General features: G+C 47.3%; 3 protein-coding genes across 3 annotated transcripts; 2 read left to right on the forward strand and 1 right to left on the reverse strand.

Moving 5' to 3' along the window:
- The first annotated feature begins 3,305 nt into the window (after positions 1-3,305).
- pef1 (penta-EF-hand domain containing 1) lies at positions 3,306-8,386 on the forward strand. Its single transcript, XM_041240776.1, has 5 exons — positions 3,306-3,365; positions 4,891-5,458; positions 5,742-5,897; positions 6,003-6,146; positions 6,592-8,386. Exons 1-5 carry the CDS (start codon positions 3,348-3,350, stop codon positions 6,807-6,809), a joined length of 1,104 nt encoding a protein of 367 aa, XP_041096710.1. The 5' UTR covers positions 3,306-3,347; the 3' UTR covers positions 6,810-8,386.
- Positions 8,387-8,637: 251 nt separating this feature from the next.
- smim12 (small integral membrane protein 12) lies at positions 8,638-10,202 on the forward strand. The gene is made up of 2 exons (XM_041240777.1): positions 8,638-8,782; positions 9,492-10,202. The coding sequence occupies exon 2, from the start codon at positions 9,500-9,502 to the stop codon at positions 9,773-9,775; it is 276 nt and encodes a 91-aa protein (XP_041096711.1). The 5' UTR covers positions 8,638-8,782; positions 9,492-9,499; the 3' UTR covers positions 9,776-10,202.
- A 4,076-nt stretch (positions 10,203-14,278) lies between these two features.
- gja4 (gap junction protein alpha 4) lies at positions 14,279-17,427 on the reverse strand. The gene is made up of 2 exons (XM_041240775.1): positions 17,093-17,427; positions 14,279-16,428 (listed from the first exon to the last, which is right to left on the reverse strand). The coding sequence occupies exon 2, from the start codon at positions 16,412-16,414 to the stop codon at positions 15,512-15,514; it is 903 nt and encodes a 300-aa protein (XP_041096709.1). The 5' UTR covers positions 16,415-16,428; positions 17,093-17,427; the 3' UTR covers positions 14,279-15,511.
- Positions 17,428-17,990: the final 563 nt, after the last annotated feature.

The raw sequence follows: 17,990 nt of genomic DNA on the forward strand, positions 1-17,990 counted from the left end.
CTGTCCCAATGTGGTGGACTGCTTCATCTCCCGACCCACCGAGAAGAAGATCTTCACCATCTTCATGGTGGTCACCTCGGCTCTATGCATCTTCATGTGCGTCATCGAGATGCTCTACCTGGTAGGCAAGCGCTGCCAGAAGATCATGAGGATGAGGAGGCAGGCTGAGAGGTATCTCCTGTCAGAGTCCAGCCAGCCCGGCCTCATCCAGCTCTACCAGCCCGTCCCACTCAACAACAGCAGCGCCAAGGAAGGCAAAGACGATTCCACCCTTTAAACTGGGATCGTCTCCGGTGAGTCCCAATCCAGTTCATTTTGCACTGCAGGTCCTGCTTCACCAACCTGAAGCAAACCTTCCGTCACCTTTTTAAAAGTGCTGCTCAGCTCACCTTTAACGCAGCTGAAACTGGAATGATTCGGGTGGATACATAACCGAAAAAATACTGATTTGTATTTAATCTTTGGTATCCTAAAGTTAATGCTCAGTCCAGCCCTTTTCATTTTAGGGTGTCAGTCGTTAGGGTCTATATTAAGGATCTAAACATTAATTGAACATGTTAAAACATGGTTCAATTAAAACTGGATTACAATTGAGTTAAACAGCATCTGTGTTACACAGTGCCACTGTTTCATGTTTGAACGAACGCACCATTATTTTGTATTACTATTCTTATTTGTGTTTTATTAATTGTAGTCACCGTTAGTTTTTCAGCTACCGAGTTTGTGGTTAAGGTTTCACAGTCTGGTATTCAAAGGATTAGGTTCTGCATGAGAGGCAGGCTTGACTTTGCAATACCAAACATTGTGCCAAACGCTGAACAACAAAAAACAATAACTCAGCACGGTGCAGCTCAGGCAAAACTGCTCTCAGCAACCCTTCTGCCCCCTGGTGGGTGGTTTATGTGCCACACTCCTCTTTTGTTGGACTGTATTGAGTAGACGTGCTGAATGGAGGTACGAGGCAGGGTTAGCCATGAGCCTGGAGCCGGAGCGAAGCTCTGGAACCGGAGCGGAACTGGAGCTGAGGATGCTGGACCGGAGCGGAACTGGAGCTGAGGATGCTGGACCGGAGTGGAGCTGGAGCTGAGGATGCTGGACCTGGGGCTGAGGTTCTAGAGTGCCTCCACTATTTCCTGCTCTTCACAATTTAAACAAACACAGTATTGTCACGTGCTGATATCTGTTCAGGATTCAGACATGTATTTCAGTATTTGTTAATTTGCAAAGCGTTATCTCAGTCATTGTATTTAACACTGTTAAAGTGTCCCGGGAGAAGAAAGTCCTGACTTTACCCTGTGAATTCATTACAAAACGAAGGATGCCACACAGCAGTTACAGTTAAAAATATATACATATAATCTTGTGCAGTTCAGGTAAAAACATGTTGATCTTCTGTTAGATAGACAGATTTTTTCCCCCTCAAATACATGTAAATTAATTCATTAATTCATTAATTAATCAATTAATAAAAACATTTGGATGTTAGTCCCAGTACTCAATTGTTATATATTATTTTTCCTTCTTGAAATGTATTTTGCTGTACAGTTAACTGCGTATTATTATTACACCAAGACTGAGAAAATGTACCATAAAAACTAATAATAATAATAATAATAATAAAAGCTGGAGCTGGGGGTCTCATCAGCTCTGGAGCAGGCCTGGACTTTAACTTTGAATTAGTTGTTATTATTATTATTATTATTATTAATGCTGTTGTAAATGTAACACTGCACTGTACAATATGTATGACTGTTTACTCACTGTTACTCACACAATGCACGTCCCTGCGTGTCCTGGCTTGCCTCTCTGTGTGCTTGGTTTGTATGTAATCTTAGCAGTTCTGTGCCTGGCAGGTTCTCATGTATTTTGGGAGCAGTGTTTTCTGTATCAGTAGATATGTGGACACATCCACTCTAAGCATGTCACGAGCTTGTGATGATTAACAGTACAATCAGTCTGCATTGTGCCTTCCTGAAACAACGCCCTGCAGCGCAAATGAATCTGCGTGCTGTTTGTTTTGTACTGTGTGTTTATTAACCCTCGATGTGTGATGCTAACGCTCTGTTGCTGCGCTCCTGGATATCTGCATGATTGAGTCGCCAGCGCGCTGTTCCTCTGTGTGCCAGTCTCTGAGCAAGTCTCGGCAAGCCTGATCAATGAACACTGGAATAGTGACTTCAAGATTAGCAACGGAAAATCTCTGACAAACTCACTGGGGAGTTTGACAGAACATACCACAGGTCCATTAGCGCAGAAACAGTGAGAAGTGGAGATTAAGAAGAGCACACGACACGGGACAGTAAACAGATAACACAAAAATGAAATGTCATGAAAACCAGAGGGTGTGTTCCTTAGAGGTCACACACATCACACTGCACTTTCAAAACCCTTATCAATCAATCAATCTTTATTTTATATAGCGCCTTTCATAGGGGCGCGCCATCACAGAGCGCTTTACAAGATGCAGCAACAACAAGAAAATCCATAATACTACAAATACAGAGAAATGCATAGTAAAAAACAATACTTACAAAATACAGAGAAATGCATAATACAGGATTACATGAAAAGTGCATTACAGTGGAAAGAGCAGCATAGCAGCAGAATACATGCATTAAATACAGTGGAAAGAGCAGAATACAGGATAGCAGCATAATACATGAAATAGTGCATTAAATACAGTGGAAAGAGCAGAATACAGGATAGCAGCATAATACATGAAATAGTGCATTAAATACAGTGGAAAGAGCAGAATACAGCAGCAAATACATGAAATAGTGCATTAAATACAGTGGAAAGAGCAGAATACAGGATAGCAGCAGAATACATGAAATAGTGCATTAAATACAGTGGAAAGAGCAGAATACAGGATAGCAGCATAATACATGAAATAGTGCATTAAATACAGTGGAAAGAGCAGAATACAGGATAGCAGCATAATACATGAAATAGTGCATTAAATACAGTGGAAAGAGCAGAATACAGGATAGCAGCATAATACATGAAATAGTGCATTAAATACAGTGGAAAGAGCAGAATACAGGATAGCAGCATAATACATGAAATAGTGCATTAAATACAGTGGAAAGAGCAGAATACAGGATAGCAGCATAATACATGAAATAGTGCATTAAATACAGTGGAAAGAGCAGAATACAGGATAGCAGCATAATACATGAAATAGTGCATTAAATACAGTGGAAAGAGCAGCCAGTCCGGGTATGAATCAAGGATCATCCGCGCCAGTCCGGGTAAGCCTGATTGACACTCCCTCTGACCAATCCAGTGTCAGCGGGCGGGGCGTTTTATACATTCTACTCCACCGCGTCAGCAGTGACGTCACGGAAATGGCAAGTTACGGGCAGGTAAGCGCCGCTTCCGGGCTGGGGTGTTTTCAGATTGAAATTAATGTCGTTTTTAATACTTTTTAAAGACGAGACGAAGCGCCCGGAGTTATGTTCTACTTCTGCTTTAAAAAACAAACCTTGAAATTGGAATGTGCGTTTATTTTAAACTGTAACAGAGAGGTGTAAACGTGTGCTCTTGTATAGAGTGCATGAACTCTGATGCAAACCGCGATTCAGGGTTTTAACTGGTTTTGGTTTCAGTGCATTGCATGCATTTTAAGGCGCTTATCCACAGTAAATAAAGCAGATAATTACCCCCTCCCGTCGTGTTCACTGTGCAGTATATGTGTGTTTAGAGAGCTGTCAGATCCGGGGTGACCTCAAGCAGCGGGCCAGTTTATCATTGCACTGATTATCCGGTATATTGCTGGGTTCACGGAGGCTGCTTCCAGGGTCCAGGCTAGCGAAGGAGAGCCAGCCCGGTGTGGTGTGTGGTTTGGGGTGCACAGAAGGATGTAACCCTGTTTGGAAGACTGCAGTAAACAGGCAGGGTTCAGTGTTACAGTAAACACGACTTCACACGTTGATTTATTTTATTGTTATTTTTTTATTTGCCAGACGCCTTCAGCCAGAGCGATTTACAGCTGTTACAGTGCAAGGTTCATATTTAAATACAGTGTCGTTTACAGCAAACGCAAATAAGATCACTAGAATACAATATGAACTAGGATGCAACAAGTTAGGATTGCAACAAGTTATATCTACAAATACTTATTAGTAGTGCAGTATACACTGTGTATGTGTGTGTGTGTGTGTATATATATATATATTCTAAAGATAGAGGGCATTCATGCTTGTGTCTGTAGCTGTGTGGTTGCATGCATCCGCAGGCGAACAGGATTTATTTACACATCAACACAGTCAACAGCTCACGTGACACAGCCAGCAACAGGAGCACATACACAGTGTAGGAAAACCTTGGTGGGATCTACCATCTCTGAGCTAATCTCTGTTCAAACATAAACCACCTGGCTGTCGGCAGTTTTGACTTTGGCTACTCCCTCTTCCATATCCAGCCTCTGTGTGTGTCAGTCACACGCACGCACAGGCCAGAGAGTTTCAGCTTCTCCAGCCCAGTTGGCTTTGGTTCTGCAGCAGCCCTGAGGTGAATAATTGGAACCTTTTTTTGTACCTGATGCCCCTCTGGAACAGACCTGCTGATTAGATTGCACAGCTGGTAATCACACACAGCAGACAGGCTCTCCCAGGAGCGCCAGGTACTTCATTCATTAATTACAATAAACACACACTATTTACAATATACATTTACACAAAACCCCCTCTTCAAGCACAGTGCTGTATACACTCCCATTAGTGACGGGTCATTTACACAGTATATAATGAACACACCTAATTAATATGAATCACTTTTAAATCTTGTACAGATGTTAAAGAGCTACCAGCAGTTGAAAGGTCGTCTGTAAAGCCTTTGTGGGATGTTTTAAAGCAGGATTTCTATTTCCTTTTCGTTTCTCTTTCTCAGGGTTACCCCAGTTCAGGAGGTCCGGCCCCTGGAGGGGGCTATTACTCGGAACAGCCCCCTGCTGGTGGACAGGCGCCTCCAGGAGGTCAATATGGGGCCGGAGCACCCCCTGGTGGTCCTTACAGCGGTACTGCCTCTCCACACATGGGTCAATACGGGGGATCAGCTCCCCCTGGTGGTCATTATGGGGGTACTGCGCCTCCTCCAGCTGCAGGGGGTCAGTACGGGGGAGCGGCTCCCCCTGGTGGTCATTACGGGGGTACTGCGCCTCCTCCAGCTGCGGGGGGTCAGTACGGGGGATCAGCTCCCCCTGGTGGTTATTACGGGGGTACTGCGCCTCCTCCAGCTGCAGGGGGTCAGTACGGGGGAGCGGCTCCCCCAGGTGGTGGGCAGTACCACGGAGGCCCTGCTCCTGGCTCTGGGGGGCAGTACGGGGGCCCAGGGGGAGTGGCCCCGGGGGCCCCCTACGGAGGGGCAGCACCAGGAGGGGGGCACTTCGGCGGGCAAGCTCCTGGTGCCCCCTATGGAGGTTACGGCCAGCACCAGGGACAGCAAGCTCCGGGAGGAGGTGAGATTATATGTTGATTTGATGTTTTTAAAATCTTAGAAGTTTACAGAGTTAACCAGTAAGTCCAAGTGCAGCACAGCACAGAAACCAGGACCAGAGGATGCGTAGCTGTTGATACGGAATCACTGGAACAGCGACAGGCCAAACAGCTTCCTCTCGTTCATAAAGTTTCTCATGTTTTTAAGGCGGTGGCCAAAACGCTTGTGTACTTGGATGGTAAACCCATTCCTGTCTGTGTTTGGTGAGCTGAGAGTGACGTGTCCCTGTGTGTTTGTGTTTCCAGGTAATGTGCCCCCTGGCGTCGACCCCGAAGCGTTCCAGTGGTTCCAGACCGTGGACACTGACCACAGCGGCTCGATCACCCTGAAGGAGCTGAAGCAGGCCCTGGTTAACTCCAACTGGTCAGCCTTCAACGACGAGACGTGCCTCATGATGATCAGTGAGTACCGCTGCATGGCGACTCAGCCAGGATTCTGTGATGGCAGCAGGGGCTCAGTCAGGGCAGCCCGCGCTGTTTAAAGCCTTGCTTGTTTTGTGGTTGCAGACATGTTTGATAAGAGCAACACTGGGAAGATGGATGTGTTTGGGTTCTCTAGTCTCTGGGGGTTCATGCAGCAGTGGAAGACTCTGTTCCAGCAGTTCGACCGCGACCGCTCAGGGACCATCAGTGCCAATGAACTGCACCAGGGTGAGTGACTGAGTGAGGGGGCCAGGGATGGGACTCCCATTGCATAGCAGTTTGATCCGTTCCTGGTGAGACACTCCCGAGCTTGTTACCTAGACACACCGGGGCTAATCAAGGTTGCAGTAAAACCTGGAATGGGTGAAACTGCTGTGCAACAGGAGTCTTATCTGGGGGGGGTGGGGGGCACAGGCAGCAGGCATGGTAATGCATTATCAGGTGTTTGTATTCCTCAAATAACTGAAGGTAATATTTATAAGAAATTAAATCAGCTAGACGCCTAAACGTTTGTTTGCTTGTCGCGGTTTCTGACAGTTTCAACTTTAGAATTCTGAAGTTATTAATAATAAAATCAATCAATAATAAGGTTAGGAAAGTTTCATTTTCAGAGGCTCCATCCTGAGCGGTTGGTTCCTGCCCACGTTTTAAACCCGTTCCCCTTGTCTTCCAGCCCTGTCCCAGATGGGGTACAACCTGAGCCCTCAGTTCACGCAAAGCCTGGTGTCCCGGGGGAGGCAGACCTCCATGCAGCTGGACCGCTTCATCCAGGTGTGCACACAGCTGCAGAGCATAACCGGGGCCTTCCGAGAGAAAGACACTGGCATGACTGGCAGCGTGAGGATGAGCTACGAGGACTTCCTCTCCACCTCCATCACCCGCCTGCTGTGAGAGCTGTGTTTGTGATCCCCCAGGACCGGACCGCACTTACCCTGCACGGGAACGCTCCAGAGGGGCGGGGAGGGGGGGCTGTTGCATTAACACACTTCCAAGTAGTGCTGGGAATCGAACATTCAGACAGACGTTGCTTGAAATGTATTCAGTGGCAAAGCCACGTTTACATTCGCTGATGGAATAAACAGCACAGCGCTCCTCTCTCCCTTTCTCTGATGAGTCATTAATAATTCCGGTGCCAGACTGGTGTTTTCGTTTCTTCCTCCAGAGAGATTTAAACACAGTATGGCACCAGCTGTACTTTGTTTCCCAGCTTATTCAAAATGAAAGAATATTCGAACATGAAAAAGCCATGTGCATCCCAACCCTACTTGAGGCGCCTCTTCTAGTAACGCTGCATTGCTCAATCTGGCAGCAAGAAGCTATTGAGCACATTGAACTTCACTGCACGCTTTTCAAAAGAGTCTGTGTCTGTAGGGCTGGGGTTACGGGACTCGCTCTTTAGGGCTGGGGTTACGGGACTCTATCTTTAGGGCTGGGGTTACGGGACTCTATCTTTAGGGCTGGGGTTACGGGACTCGGTCTTTAGGGCTGGGGTTACGGGACTCGGTCTTTAGGGCTGGGGTTACGGGACTCGGTCTTTAGGGTTTCAGTTCCAGAGGTACTCCCCTTTATGTTCCCTGTTTCCTTGTTATGTTTAAAGTGAGTCATTGCAGGTGAATGTTCAGAGGTAACTTCTGGGGTGTGGTAGAGCCATCTAATAAATGAGCAATGAAGGAATAAACCTTTTAAATAATGAAATAAAAAACTGAAACCCAAACAGTGCAAGTGCAGCAAATCAGATCTGACTTTCGAAATTGCCAAACACAGAGATCTGTGCATCTAGCCCACAAACACAGAGATCTGTGCATCTAGTCCACAAACACAGAGATCTGTGCATCTAGCCCACAAACACAGAGATCTGTGCATCTAGCCCACGAACACAGAGATCTGTGCATCTAGCCCACGAACAGAGATATGTGCATCTAGCACAGAAACACAGAGAGATCTGTGCATCTAGCCCACGAACACAGAGATCTGTGCATCTAGCACAGAAACACAGAGAGATCTGTGCATCTAGCACGCACACACACAGAGATCTGTGCATCTAGCACGGAAACTATTGGAACTGTGTCAAATACTGCTCATGTTACCTGCTAAAATGTATACCCCGTGAAAGACTGCAGCATCTACAGTGTCAGTGCTGGAGCCTCAGTCTCCATTGTTTCGGCAGCGTGCATTTCGTGACCATAGAAAAACCATGTAACGCTAAATAGGTACCGATCTTAAAACTGTCTGTGAGCCAGTGAAGCTGCGTAATGTGCCTGACTGTTCTGCAGAATGAGGTTGCTAATTAATATATAAATAAACAAGTGATGCTGCAAATAGATGGGCGTGCTCTTGTGGTCCAGATCTATGCTGTGCTGTAATCAAATGCTTTTTATACATCAATAAATATTATACTTCCAACCTGCAAATCTTAATGACACTTTGTTTTCGGAGTTAATAAAGTTGCTGTGTTTTTGCTAACACGCGCTCATTGTCCACGTGTCGTTATTTCATGGTCTGCAGGCTGTTTGCGTTACTGTTTGTTCATTTTTAATTGTTTTTTGGTTTTTTTGTCTGCAGTATAATACTTTAAGCGGGTTTCGCTTTCAGTTTGTGCTTGCTGCCACTGGGTGTCGCTCGTACGCTGTGCGTGGACACGGAGCGGGGCGGGAGTTGGAAAATTAGCAGCAGAGAAAGCCAATCAAACAGGTGAGGAGCTCTCCGCTGCGACCAATCAACTCGTAGAAGCGTGGCCAGCGCGGAGCGGAAGCTGGTGCTCGTGTTTTGGGGCTTGTTGAACAGAGAGGCGAGTTCATGACATTGAAGGAAGGGCCACAGAGCAGCAGCCTTTCTAATTGGGAAGCGCATTACAGCGGTGAAGTGTGAGTTTTCAGTGTAATGAATGGGAGCTGCATTTACGATGTTGTGTGTTATATCCGCTCTAAACCCCGTGCATGACTCTTCATTCTTAACTGTTTTACAAATGCAAGAGCGTGTAACCCTGTTAGCAAACAACGCGACAGATAAACGCTGATCGCACCGCACGAATCGCAGGACTGAGTCACGTGTGTGCGTTATGCCAGAGGGATTACTCTGATTATTATTCTTCTTCTTGTTATGAAAGCAGCCCCTGGTCTGTGTAAAGCAGTCGGTTTCAGCGAACACGGGACAGGGTACCTGCGAGTGACGAGCGTCGCTTGCACTGAGAGTAACGCAGCGGACCCCACTGCTGGCGAGCCCTGGGGCTCTCAATTGGGTTTTTACCAGAGTACTTCACGACCAAACTTAATGGACGTGAAAAAAAAACAGGACTTTTTTTCTGGAAGCAGCTTTATAAAGAACTTCTGCTGGGGACAGTTTTAAGGGATTTTCAGCGTTGTGCACAGACAGTTCAACCCACAATATCTGAACAACGTAGATATAAGCTACTAAGCGAAAATTGCTTTAAAATGGTCTCATACAACAATATATGTATCACAGTTGTCCCTGTGGATCAATAAATAAGTGTATTCCTTTCTGCCCTCTGTACATTTGCCCTCCCCTCTTCCCCACTCCCTTCGCCTCATCTACACATTCTCTCTCCCCTCCCAGTCCTCACCATGTGGCCTGTGTTCTGGACTGCAGCCCGCGCCTACGCCCCCTACATCACGTTCCCCGTGGCCTTCGTGGTCGGGGCGGTGGGGTACCACCTGGAGTGGTTCATCCGCGGCACCCCCCCCCCTCCCGCGGACGAGCAGAGCGTGGCGGAGCTGCGAGAGGACCGGCGCCTGGAGGAGTTGAGCGGGGGCGACGGCACTCGGGTCACCAGCCTCAAAGACAGGCTGGAGTTCACACCGAAAGCTGCTCTGAACCGGAACCGTCCCGAGAAGAGCTAGGGGAACCGGGCTGGACCGGGGAGAACTGCAAGTGTGGCATCACTGTGGAATGTGGGGAGAACATTTCTTCTCTGGGGAAAACAAACCCAGGCTGCGATGAAGGGAATAGCCAGTGCGCTGTTTCCAGGATGCATGAGTCATTTTCAGAGCCTTGATTATTGTTCTGTTAAACGCTGTCTGCCCACATTCACGAAGGAGGTCCCCCGGTAAGCAGGACTCCCCTGCAGTCACTTTGCTATGTTCAGATGACTTCTCCCCAAAGGATGCAAGTGCTGAGTGGAGCATCCTGCCATTGAATAAGCCAGCCTGCTCTGCGTTGATGAAAGCTACCAAGTACTGCAAGAAACAGAGGCGAACAACAGACACGCCTGCTGGCATTACAGGTGTTCTGGAAAGAAATATGAAATAAAAGCAGTTTATAAAGAAAGCTGTTTTGTTTATTTTTAATGCCGACAGTGCATAGCACTTGCCACGCTGTATTAGTAACAAGCTCAGGTGCGTCTTTTTGAAGTCCTAGTAAAACCAGGAATGGCTCAAACTGCTATGCAATGGGTGTTCTTTCCATCTCTTAGCTAGAAAGGCTTTGCTGCTTCTTGTGCTGTTTTTGGCACTGCAAAGTCTTTTAGATTACCCTGGCTGCATTATCTAGGGCTCCATCGCTCATGGTGTAAGCAGCGTTGGATGAGAGCCCGGACTCCTCTGTATTTGGTATTTCATCTCGACGATTCGACTCCTGAAGATCCCAGACAGGCAAGCAGCAAGCCAGGATCAGGCACTGCCAACCTGGAGAGAGAGAAATGGGGTCTGTCTCTTGTCTGTCCTCTATCTGGGAGTAGCTTCCGTTTGCATTTTCGTTTTGTAAGTTTGTTTCTTTTGCTTTCACAAGCCTCCACGTTGCTCTTGGGCTGCAGTTGCCAGTGGAAGTCCTGAGCAGTCACAGTGTCTGTTTATGGTCGTGGCATTGTAGTAATCTTGTGCACTGCTCTGTATTGCTGGAAGCACAAATGGAAACTGTTATCCACGGTTGATGTTCGCTAGATGGCGCTGACACTAACATAAAGATATATCTAGCATGTGTTACACAAGCCTACAGCTGGAAACTAGAATTCAATGCAAAACAGCCTGCATTGAAAAGTAAACAGATTGTGGTGACTGCAATAAGAGCCACTGACGATTGCAAACGCCGTGCAAAGCTGAGGTGACAGTGGCCACTATAACCTTTAGGCAAGACACACCGCTCAGACAGTGCGCTCGCTGTGTATGTGAGCTGTCTGTTTTGGCCAGCCTGTGTATATTACTCACATGCTTGTTATTAGTGTAATACCTGGATATTCAGCAGACAGGAACACTGTGCCAACTTTCAGCCTTGCCAAGAACACTGCCTGCCTGCTTCTGGAATCGGCTGCTGCATTGCAGGCTCCACTGAGCAGTGCAGCAGCAGAACAGACAGGCTCAGTGTTAGAGCAGGACTGTGTGTCAGCTAAAGGAGCTTCGTGATTGGTGGATGAAAGTTCTGTGGGTTCTAACGAGAAGTATTCCTCTATCATTTGTAGTGAAGGAAATGTCAGTATCAGGCTCAGGACTCAGATAAAGTGTGTGGCTCGCTGTGAGAATGCTGCCGTGCTAACGGGAGCCCTAGGGGTAATGTGAGGCCAGCCAGCCACTCTGATCTCTGTATTGTTTGTTTGCAGGGCCTCCCAGGAGGAAGTGTACAGTACAGGGCAGCACAATCAAGCTGCTGATTAATAATGTGTTCATTTCAGGAAAAGCAACAGTCTAGTGTCACCCAGGAGCTCCACAGTGTCACGGCAATGAGAGTCAGAAACAAACCTCACCAGGCTTTCAGTGGCATCTAACTGAGTCGTAACACAAAACACAAGAGCGCAGCGTGTGTGTGACTGCGTGCGTGTGACTGCGTGCGTGTGATTGTGAGCGTGTGTGTGTTTCAGTGTGTGTGTCTCAGTGTGTGTGTGTGTCAGTATCTGTGTGTGTCTCAATGTGTGTGTCTCAGTGTGTGTGTGTTTGTGTGTGTTTGTCAGTATCTGTGTGTGTCTCAGTGTGTGTGTGTTTGTGTGTGTTTGTCAGTATCTATGTGTGTCTCAGTGTGTGTGTGTGTGTATTTGCGGATGATAAATGCCACAGAGAGTCGGAAAGCCCTCCCTCCAGATAAGTGCTGTGGAGACAATGGAGCGCCTGGCTGCACAATGCTAGCAGCGCGGCTCCATTGTTGAGACCTGATGATCCTCTGCTAGGTGCTGCCCAGGATAACAATAAACAGCCTGGGAACAGAGTCCAGCTGCTGTTCCCTCACACACACACTCACACACACACGCACACACACACACACAAAAGCACACAAATACACAATCAGAGACAATTACACACAGAGACACTTGCAGACAGGAAGACTCTTAATACCTGTAGCCCAGCACAGTGGAGATGTCTCCCCAGTCTCCTAGTTTCCTGTCTGATCTGTCTTCCATCCCTCCAGCTCTACCAGTATTCTCTGAGCAATGGCCTCTCTTGTCCCAGTCTGCCCATTTCCTCCCCCAGTCTCATGATGCTCTCTCCCAGTCCCTGTTCTCCTCACCCAGTCCCTCACTTAAGCTCCCCTGTCTCCTCGTTGTCTCCGGTCAGTGCCGGCTCCCTCTCCCAGTCTCTCTGCCAGTCTCCCCCTCACTGTGTGGAAGTCTCTCCCAGAGGAAACCTCAGGCTGTCCCTCGTTATTGTTTCCTGTATCCTGGCATTGTTGTGCGACCTCAGCACTGATTTCCTCTGCCAAGCCTGCTCCTCAGACCTCCCTGGTAACTGCACTTCACGCTTTCAGCATTTTCCAGTAAATCGTCTCTTTTTGTTTCCAACACAGCGCAGTGATATTCGTGCACAGTGGACCTGAGTGCTGGTCACCTAGCACTACAGCTCTACAAAACCCAGTCTCATGCAGAGTAAAAGAGCCCGAGCTTGGAAAGAGTCTGAAACATCTGTGCAGGTGCAACGCTGTAGAGCAGCCTGCCCCTCTGCTTATTAGAGTTCCTCAGTCCTGCTTGTTTGTGCCTGTGTGTGAGTGTGTGCGCATTTAAGTACTGGTGTAATAGTGTAATTACAATGGCATTGCAATAGTACTTTTAGTAAATGTAAGATATTGAATTGTTAAAATAATACAGAAATCCACAGGGTGCGCCATAAGTCAGGCATCATGAGCAATGATTAGGTTGTGATCTGTTCAATCTGTCTGCATCCCACATCAAAATGAATGGGCTCCTTTTTGCTTGAAGGCATTTGACATCTTGACAGAAACAGAGAGCGGGTCAGTATGAGCACTGCTACCCCCAATGCCTGACTTCTCCCGGCATATTAATGCAGCCTGCAGGCTTCAACCCCTTCATCTATTGGATGTGTGTTTATTATTTTAGCACATTAAACTGCTAACGGCAGCCTAACAGAGACTCTTATCAGTGCTGGAACAGCGTTTCATTTACTCAACTGGACCTCCGCTTCTCCTTCTAAGAAAACATGAGCAGTGGAATGAAACATGCCAGCGTGTTTGTGCAGGATAACCACGGCGGGCCTGCCCAGCTGATAACACCCACAGGCACCAGCGCAGACCCCGGGACGAGGTCTCAGCTCAGGAAACGAGCCGGCAGAGTGCTCACAGCTGTGGAGACACCTCGCTAACCTGTGAGATCTGCACTGACAGCAGGAGCGCTGGATGAGGCTAATCTGTCCACAGCAGCAAAGGGACTGGCCAAACATAAACAGAGACCGCTGGCTTCAGCAAAACATGCATCACAGTCCAATTGCAATGCCTTTTAAACGATGCCGGAGGCCAAAGACAGCGTCGTTAAACCCTGGGATCAGACGGTGTTTCTTTACCTGTAGCACTGCGGATTGCAAAGCCAACACTAACACATTACAATTTGCTTTGTTATGACAGAGTGTAGAAAGCTGAATAGCAGGCCCGCAGGTGCCTGGCAGTGCCCGCGGTTTTGCTCAAAGCAGACAGCAGTCTGTGGTCAGCACAGAGACTCCGGGAAAGGGCTGGAAATCAATAGTCCCGTGCTCCTTGGAGAACGCTTACAGGTTCATCGAAGCTAAAATCCTGCCTGGACGCTGATTAACGATTGTGGCGTCGTTATCGTAGGACGGCGGGCGGGCGCTTGTTAGAGTTGTTTGCTTAAGGTAATAATGCAATCTAAATTAGGCAAATTAAATTATCTGGAGTTTTTTTAGTCTCATCGGGAGACGGGAGATTCACCCTCGGTATCGGGAGTCTCCCAGTGAAATCGGGACACTTGGCAGGTATGCAAAGCAGCGTTTTCCACTGGGAGTATTTTGCAGGTAGTTTCTATACATCATCTCAGCAAGTTGCAAACTTAATAAAACAATGGCTGTGTGTGTGTGTGTGTGTGTGTGTGCGTGTGTGTGTGTGTGTGCGTGTGCGCGTGTGTGTGCGTGTATATATATAATGAAGAAGAAAAGTAATTGACAAGCTGAAAGCTTGCTGTTCTACTAATTCGCTACAGCGTTTCGGCTGTTTTTCTTCGTGCTGTATTTCTGTGATGGATGAGTATCCTGATGCTGTTGTTGAATCTGGACCATGAAAATCCCTTGTGTTTTACAAATCCTCATGTGCCATTTCCTGTTGCTGACCAATCAGCTCACAAGAAGAGAGGTTTCATGAGAGAGAAAGACAAACGGCAAAGCAACTCTTTCACTTCCATCGTTTTATTTAATAACATTATCAACAAATGCATCAAATCCCAGTTCTTACCCTAAAGACAGGGGGCCCTGAATGTTCAGTCAGGATGTTAAGTGACTCCTGTGGTCTGTTTTATTCTCTGTGTTCAGTTTTAAACAGAAGCAGGTGCCTTTATCTGCTGCACGTCCTTTGAGATGCGTTCCTGCGCCGCATTCATTTTCTAAACGAACTCGAGACACCGGGGCAGCTGTGAGTGTGAGTATGATCCTAAACCTGGAGGATATCCTCTATTTTTTCAATCGGTTCCTGTCCTAGAGTGAGGGCCTCCACTTCTGTTTGAGGAGACAGCGTGACTCAGATAATGCATTTAAACTCTGCCCTGGACGGAGCATTCAGTAAAAATAAAAAGAGCTAACACCAAAAACGCTTCCCATCTGTCTATGTTTTCAAACTCAGACCCTATCCACCTTTCACTAGCCGTACAGAACCTGGTACCGAGATCCTTGTATTTTGTATTAAGCTGTCAATGCCACGCTGTGGGCCTGGCTGGTATAGGGTTATGAGTGTTAGCAGGATATCTTTCGGATCTTTACTGTGACTGTGCAGTGCTTTAAGAATCACTGGGTTAGAGGTGCTCACAGTACAGAACATGCCTGGCTGCCATCCTCCAGCGCCTGCCAATGCTTTCTTTAGAGGATGCATTGCCAAGCTGCTGCTAGGAATGTGCAAAAAACTCCAAAACATTGTCATCTGTCCTCCCCTTTAACGCTGCTTCTATCCCTCCCCTTTAACGCTGTTTTTATCATTTTTTTTTCCAACTGGACTTTTACTGGTTCATTTGTTTTGCTAGCACACAGAGCTACTTGGTGACCAAACCAAGCAACTACGCCTATCTGCTCCCCTGGCTAGTGCAAACTCAGAGAGGAGCTAGCCAGAGGACCTGGCCCAATGTCTGTCTGTCTGGCAGTCCAGCCACAGCCTTGTACAACACACCCATGCAGTCCCCATACCAAGACTGTGTTATACAGTACAGTGCCTTAAACATACTGCCTCTTCTCTGCCTCAGAGCCTCTGCTTTCCGACCTTCGATCCACAGGCTTATTAGAGGTAGCTGCCTTCGCTGGGCCGACGCAGGCTCCGTACTGGGGCAACTGGTCAAACTGGGGGGCTGTGGTCCTTTGGTCTGCCTGGCAAGCCCAGTTCTGCAGGGGACTGGTGGGGGGTCCGCTGGAATGCAGGCAGATCAGTCCGTTCTCGGGGAGGCCTGGCTTGAGCGGTGGCCCCTTGGCCTGCCTGCCCCCCCAGTAGAGCCTGCCAGCCTTCCTCATGAGCCCCCCAGCCAGGAGGTGGAGCAGCTCGATCAGGTTGAGGAGGAGGGACACCACGGCGATGCCCTGCATGTAGATGGTGAAGACCGTCTTCTCGGTGGGGCGCGACACGTAGCAGTCTACCTGGTGAGGACAGGGGAAGCCCTGGCACACATACAGGGGCTGGATAGTGAAGCCGTAGAGGAACCAGAGCCCCAGGAGGAAGCCTGTTTCCAAGATCACCTTGAAGACGACACTCAGGGTGTAGGGGAACATCAGCACCCCTTTGAGCTCAGCTCCCCCCTCCTCCTCCCCCCTCTTCCTCAGCCGGCCCGCGCTCCAGGCCACGTGCCCCAGGTAGAGCAGGGTGGGAGTGGACACAAAGATGATCTGCAGCACGAAGTAGCGGAAGTGGGAGATGGGGAAGCAGCGGTCGTAGCAGACAGGCTGGCAGCCCGGCTGCAGGGTGTTGCAGGTGAAGTCAGCTTGCTCGTCGTCCCAGGCAGACTCGGCAGCCGTGCACAGCACCAGCACGCGGAACACAAACAGGACGGTGAGCCAGGCCTGCCCCAGCCCCGTGGAGTGCTCCTGCACCTCCCCCAGCAGCTTCTCCAGCAAGCTCCAGTCCGCCATTGCTCTCAATCGCTCTGCAACACAAGGCAGCCCTTCAGTCTATCTTCAATGGTAATATCGGTAACACTTTACATGAAGCATCTGTAGTTACTGTGTTTTTACATTATAGTTACTCAGTAAACCCCCATGTAAAGCAGTGTCAGGTTTGGAGATCAGTCATGCCAATGCAACCCAAACCACATGAGTCAAAGCAACTACATTGCAGGGAGCAAAGCACAGGCAATGCCTGTCAGTCCCCATTCAGAATGACTGTACTACATATCAGCTGTATACATCAAGGCAAATACTGTGTATTATATATGAAGCACTTCTAGCTTTGAATAGACATCAGAAAGGTGTTTGGTAATCTTGACATCTTTACTATAATACTTTGAAACAGTATAATAAAATATTGAGCTATATTTAATACTGAATCAAATATTTTTTTAAGTACATATGCAATATAAATAGATATTAGATAGATAGACACCATGTAACTAAACATTTTAACTGATATCTCGTCCTATTATTTCACTGTACAATAACATTATGTTGTGTTTAGAATACTGTATGATTGTGTGTGTGTATAACAATTAGAAACTACACATAAACTCTCTCTATGGCCTAATTATACTGTATCTATGTTAAGAACACTTTGTCTTAATAACAGAGGCCATACAGCTGCGTCCTATACCTTACCTGCCGATGCGTCGCTCAGCTCCGGCCGTGATCCCAGCTAGTAGATGATAAGCCCCAGAAAATGCCTCCAGTGTACCCGCTACCTGCCCCTGACCGGGAGCTCCAGCTGCCACTTGGGTTTGTTTGAGAGCGCGGTTTGCACTCGAATACCAAGGAAGGCAGAAACCTTTTTTTTCCTAAGCTTGTTTAAAGGGGAGGTCACAGGAAACCGGCACGGGAAAGGGGCAGGATAAAGTCAGAAATAACTTATTTTGTTTTCCCTGCCTGCTTTCTGCAACAGCGCAGCTCAGTACAAGAGTCCCGACTCGCACGACTGGAGAATGAGCAGAGCGCTTTCACAGTTACAGTAAACAGAGAGAATGTTTAAAAAGCTTAGTGTTGACACAGATCTGCCACAGAGCCGTTCTTCATGTGATCCGGCATGTTTTGGAAATGGGGTGTTTTTGTAGGTAGTTAGAAAGCGATCTGAAGGATTCGCGCAGATTATTGGTATTGAGAATCGCACTGGTTTATTGATTGGGACGAGCTCGGTTTGTGCTGATGATGACGCAAAACATTTCACGTGTACGTCATGAAAGAAATGTTGACGTTACATAAAAAGATCCAGTGCGTCACTTCTTTGAGAAGATTGCTCTCCTCATTTCTCAGCACCCATCACATACATTATATATATATATATATATATATATATATATATATATATATATATATATATATTAGTCCAATCAAACTCGTGTTAAGTGCTCTGTCAAACATTATTTACTACATTCTTGATCTTACTCTTATTCAAATTAGATCTTATTTTCTACTGATTTTACTGTACTTTGTAACTGCTCGTATCTGCAATGTGATACTTTGCACTGTAATATTTTATAATGTGATATTTTGTAACAGCTGT

Source organism: Polyodon spathula, unplaced genomic scaffold, assembly GCF_017654505.1.
Source record: "Polyodon spathula isolate WHYD16114869_AA unplaced genomic scaffold, ASM1765450v1 scaffolds_681, whole genome shotgun sequence".
Lineage (NCBI taxonomy): Eukaryota > Metazoa > Chordata > Actinopteri > Acipenseriformes > Polyodontidae > Polyodon > Polyodon spathula.

What these genes read in the sequence shown, in the direction of transcription:
- pef1 (XM_041240776.1), top strand. An exon ending in ACAGCAAGCTCCGGGAGGAG is followed by an intron (nt 5,459 to 5,741) that starts GTGAGATTATAT and finishes TTGTGTTTCCAG; the next exon opens with GTAATGTGCCCCCTGGCGTC. An exon ending in GACGTGCCTCATGATGATCA is followed by an intron (nt 5,898 to 6,002) that starts GTGAGTACCGCT and finishes TTGTGGTTGCAG; the next exon opens with ACATGTTTGATAAGAGCAAC.
- smim12 (XM_041240777.1), top strand. Translation starts at nt 9,500, where the DNA reads ATGTGGCCTGTGTTCTGGACTGCAGCCCGCGCCTACGCCCCCTACATC.
- gja4 (XM_041240775.1), bottom strand. Translation starts at nt 16,414, where the DNA reads ATGGCGGACTGGAGCTTGCTGGAGAAGCTGCTGGGGGAGGTGCAGGAG.